At 38.0% G+C, this 5000-nt stretch overlaps 2 protein-coding genes across 2 annotated transcripts in view; one reads left to right on the top strand and one right to left on the bottom strand.

Annotated features, from left to right (window-relative positions):
• oxct1a (3-oxoacid CoA transferase 1a) overlaps nucleotides 1-120 on the bottom strand; it is a 24044-nt gene extending 23924 nt beyond the window's left edge. The window contains exon 1 of the mRNA XM_027171076.2: nucleotides 1-120. This exon is cut by the window's left edge and continues 39 nt beyond it. Within this exon, the coding sequence (XP_027026877.2) occupies nucleotides 1-45 (45 nt within the window). The 5' untranslated portion in view covers nucleotides 46-120.
• Nucleotides 121-1596: 1476 nt separating this feature from the next.
• On the top strand, nucleotides 1597-4763 carry rimoc1 (rab7a interacting mon1-ccz1 complex subunit 1). The gene is made up of 6 exons (XM_027171081.2): nucleotides 1597-1753; nucleotides 3110-3219; nucleotides 3360-3506; nucleotides 3650-3781; nucleotides 3900-4014; nucleotides 4126-4763. Exons 1-6 carry the CDS (start codon nucleotides 1666-1668, stop codon nucleotides 4371-4373), a joined length of 840 nt encoding a protein of 279 aa, XP_027026882.1. The 5' UTR covers nucleotides 1597-1665; the 3' UTR covers nucleotides 4374-4763.
• Nucleotides 4764-5000: the final 237 nt, after the last annotated feature.

Genomic DNA, 5000 nt, shown 5'->3' with positions numbered 1-5000 from the left:
CCTGATGAGGCTATCGGTTCTCCCCAGAACACCGAGAGTCACCATGTTGTACTTGATCCTCACACACAATGATGTAGGTACAACAACCGGCTACTGAACAGAGGCCGTGGGCGTGGTCTGAGTATCAATTGTCTCGGGGGCGGAGTCTAAGACGTGATTGACAGGGGGCGCGGTCGCGTCATTATAATGTAACTCTTTCACCGCCGCGCGCGCGCACACACACACACACACACACACACATACACACACACACACACACACACACACACACACACATATATATATACGTGTACACATACAGTATATACACATACATATACACACATATATATTTAGATCAGAATCAGAATCAGGTTTATTGGCCAAGTGTGTTGATGTTGACACACAAGGAATTTGGTTCCAGCTGTTTGTGACTCTCAAAAGTACAGACATAACACTATACTATACAATACACACATAAATAACACTATACTATACAATACAGACATAAATAACACTATACTATACAATACACACATAAATAACACTATACTATACAATACACACATAAATAACACTATACTATACAATACACACATAAATAACACTACACTATACAATACACACATAAATAACACTATACTATACAATACACACATAAATAACACTATACTATACACACATAAATAACACTATACTATACAATACACACATAAATAACACTATACTATACACACATAAATAACACTATACTATACAATACACACATAAATAACACTATACTACACACACATAAATAACACTATACAACACAATACACACATAAATAACACTATACTACACACACATAAATAACACTATACTACACACACATAAATAACACTATACAACACAATACACACATAAATAACACTATACAATACACACATAAATAACACTATACTATACAATACACACATAAATAACACTATACAATACACACATAAATAACACTATACTGTACAATACACACATAAATAACACTATACTATACAATACACACATAAATAACACTATACTATACTATACACACATAAATAACACTATACTGTACAATACACACATAAATAACACTATACTATACAATACACACATAAATAACACTATACTATACACACATAAATAACACTACTATACAATACACACATAAATAACACTATACTATACACACATAAATAACACTATACTGTACAATACAGATGTGGTACAGTATATATATGACTGATCAGTTATGTAAATAAAATGTGGGAAATGCAAATAACTATGTTTTTTGTACAATATGCAGCAGCAGTGTATACGCGCGCGCACACACGCTCGCACGCGCGCGCACACACACACACACACACACACACACACATTTTACAGATTATATGACAGTCTTGTCTAGTTTCCTCCCACTAAAATAGGACATTTAATCAGAAACGTTCCCTTTGTTTAATTCTGTTATAAATAAAATATTAAATAAAATATGACGCCAGTGTTTACGGCGTATTTCATGTACTTGTTTATTTAAGACACCCACTGAATGTTCATATGTATTTATTTATCATAAATATTCCTGTTATTATAATGTTCGTGTACAATAAAAGTACGCGTGCGGCTCCCACGTGACTCGGCTAGATCACGTGACTGCTTTTCCCCTCCGTCATGGCGGACTATAGGAGGGTCGTCGAGTTGGAAAGACGGATTTTGGAGTTAGACAGCAAGTGCGCCGCTCTGCGGGCGGAAAAACAAGGTCACTAACAGACTTCATGGTCACCTTCCCGTTCAATGTGTGTTTGTTTTGCTTGGCAGTGTTTGCTGTTTGTTGTTATTACTTTCATGTAGCAGTTAGCATGCTAATGTGTGTACGCTAGCCAAACATTAGCATGTAGCTTACAGCAGGGGGAGCGCTGCTTTTACCCGTATTCATCAAAGCGCCGCCTTTCAGTGCCACGATTGGTTAGCGGTTTTATGCCCTCTGTGTGCGCATAGGCTGGATAGTGTCGCACCCTCCTGCACGAGGATTGGTGTTTAGGTCGTGCGCGAAACACGATTGGTTAACTCATTTTACAAAAAATCGTGTGAGCCAATCAGGGCGCAACAGGGCGGGGAATGCAAAATAGGCACGGGTGTGGCAGCAAAACAACAAAGTGCTAGCTGTAAGCTCATGACTGAGGGGAAATGTTTATAAGGTTAAACTCGGGGAACATTGTGTGTGTTAATATTGTGTAGGTCTGTAAAGTTTATATACAGTCTTACATATAATAATTAAGATATAAAATATATCTTGTGAAGTCTTGGCTAATATACAGTACATTTAATGTATTAATATAACAGTGAATTAACTGTTCATGTCAGAATAAGTTAAATAAACACTATAAATATTATAATTATCACATAAACACTATAGTATTAGAAATCTACTGTTGTGTGTATGTATGTTTGTGTGTGTGTGTGGGTGTTTGTGTATGTATGGGTGTGTGTGCGCTGTGTGTATATGTATGTATATGTGTGTGTTTATGTGTATGTAGGTTGGGTGTATGTGTTGTGTGTATGTATGTGTGGTGTGTGTGGGTGTTTGTGTATTTATTGGTGTGTGTATATGTATATGTGTGTGTTTATGTGTATCTAAGTGTGGGGGTGTATGTGGTATGTGTGTGTGTGTGTGTGTGTGTGTGTGTGTATACGTGTGTGTGTGGTGTGTGTGTGTGTGTGGTCTGTGAGTGTATGCGTCTGTGTGTGTATGCATGCGTGTGTGTGTGTGTACATGTTGTCTTGTCCTGATGGTGTAAAGTAATATGGAGTATAAAATAAAGAACAAATAAAAACTATAAGGAAAGAAATCATTAATAAATAAATATATCATAAAAAATCTAAGAAAATAAAATTAGACACTGAACTGTACATTCGTGCGACCCGTGCAGCAGTGTCAATACTCCCAGTCTGAGGTGTGTGTGTTAATGTCAGACATATGAACACGACACGGTGGGTTATATGTCAGTGACCGAACAGGAGGATCAGACACCACCGAGGGTCCTGGAGACTGCTGATGGGGGTTTGAGTTATAATGCTGTATGAATGTTGTACTTACACTTTCTGTTGTTTTTAGATGATGATTATTTACAGAACGCCTCGTCTGTGTTGGAGAAGTTAAAGAGTTCATACACACATGCTGGGGAGAGCAGCAGTCTGCCCAAACTACTCCAAGATTACACACAAGTACACAATATAATTTGAATACTAAATATTTATACCTAATATATTATATTGTGTATCAGCACTTGGGGAAAAACCAGAGCATCCTGTGTTTATAGAGTGTAGTGTTTGTTCTCCAGGTTCTCATGGTGTTTGTTCTGCAGGTGATCCTGGACATCACATTCTATGAGGAGAGCAAGCTGGTGGATCAGGAGTTTCCAGAGGAGATCTCTCCATTTAAGATTCAGCAGCTTCTGCAGGATCTGACTGAGCCTGAGCTGTTAGCTGCACGCCTCGCACCCAACCAGGAGGTACAGCCCAGTCTTGGCCATAATGCACTGCTCAGTGGTGCAATGCCCTTTGTGGCCAATGTAGTGTGTAAAATTAGGAAAATGCCCACCCTGAACCTAGTATAGTATTAGCTATAATAACAGAATGGCCTGTGTGTGTTCAGGTGCAGGCTGTGTTGGGTTTAGAGCTGTTGGAGTGTGTGTATTGGCGGCGTGGTGCTCTGCTCTACATGTACTGTCACACACTGCACCAGAGGAAACAGTGGATCAAGAAGAACAAGGCCACCTTTCTCAAAGTAATACTAGCATTATTCATAGCTTTAGCATCTTAGCTTTAGCTTCTTCTGGAGATAAAAGTGTGTGTGTGTGTGTGTTTGTGCGTGCGTGTGCACGTGCCTATATATGCATGTGCAGTGTGTTCAGGAAGGTGTGCGTTACCTGATGAAGATGCTCCAGGTGAGGAGCTCAGTGAAGCTCAGTGATGGTGTTGTCTTCCACGATTCCAACACCGCTAACCTTCTCACTGAGGGTACAGAAACCCACACACTCTCACACAAAACCCTACAGACACAGAGAGACAGCTGGTGTAAAAATTATATTGCTGATATAATAGGTGTGTGTGTGTGTGTGTGTTTCCTAGGTACACTGTCGGACACACACCTGCTGACAATGATGTATATCGGTGAGCTGTGTTTCTGGGCGGTGAAGTATGAGGAAGGAGGAGGAGGAGGAGGAGTGGACTCAGCTCAGTGTAGAGATGACACGCTGCACTTCAGAGAAATCGGCACACACATCCTGCTCAAATATGTGCGTGTGTGTGAGGGGCCGCTACAGGGACAGGGCTGGAACACCGAGAATGCCAAGGAGATCCTCAACATCCTGCAATAAACACACACACACACACAATTCCCCATTCTGTATTCATTACTACAATTTTTTTTTAAATTCTTAAAGATTTCCATAAAGCAGTTATAATTTATATGAGTTATTTATTTAATTGTAATTAGGTCTCTTAGATCAGAAGGAAATGGTACACACACACACACACACACACACACACAGTATTTACGTTCAGTATTTATTTTGATGAAAATTTGTATATTGTGTCGTTTTCCTCACAGGCTCGTTGTGGAGTGTTTATCGCTCTGTAATGTTTATATTTTGATATTTTTGTGCACTTTGACAAAGTTCCACTTTTTTCTGCTTCAGTTCTTTTGCAGTTTTGTTCCACTGTTTTGTTTAAACTGACATTGGAAATAAATTTTGGTTTAAGAAATATTTATTATGTATAAATTTGTGTGAATTTAATTACATTTACTTTATTTATTCCATTTCTTACTTATTTTTTTTTGTTTATTTTACTTTTTAATTATTTATGTATTCTTTTCTTCTTGTTTGACGTTTTTTCATGTATCCGTATATTTATTTGTGTTACTTTGTCATCTTTTTTAAAACTTTATTTTCTTGTTTGACTTTGTTCTATTTTCCCTATATATTATTTATTTATCTTTTACC

This window comes from Tachysurus fulvidraco, chromosome 14 (genome assembly GCF_022655615.1).
Source record: "Tachysurus fulvidraco isolate hzauxx_2018 chromosome 14, HZAU_PFXX_2.0, whole genome shotgun sequence".
NCBI lineage: Eukaryota > Metazoa > Chordata > Actinopteri > Siluriformes > Bagridae > Tachysurus > Tachysurus fulvidraco.
This window is presented reverse-complemented; position numbering and strand designations above follow the sequence as displayed.

Bases quoted from the DNA above. Each gene is read 5' to 3' on its own strand.
- rimoc1 (XM_027171081.2), top strand. From the start codon at position 1,666: ATGGCGGACTATAGGAGGGTCGTCGAGTTGGAAAGACGGATTTTGGAG. The intron at 1,754-3,109 runs GTCACTAACAGA...TGTTGTTTTTAG, and splicing joins TCTGCGGGCGGAAAAACAAG to ATGATGATTATTTACAGAAC. The intron at 3,507-3,649 runs GTACAGCCCAGT...GTGTGTGTTCAG, and splicing joins GCCTCGCACCCAACCAGGAG to GTGCAGGCTGTGTTGGGTTT.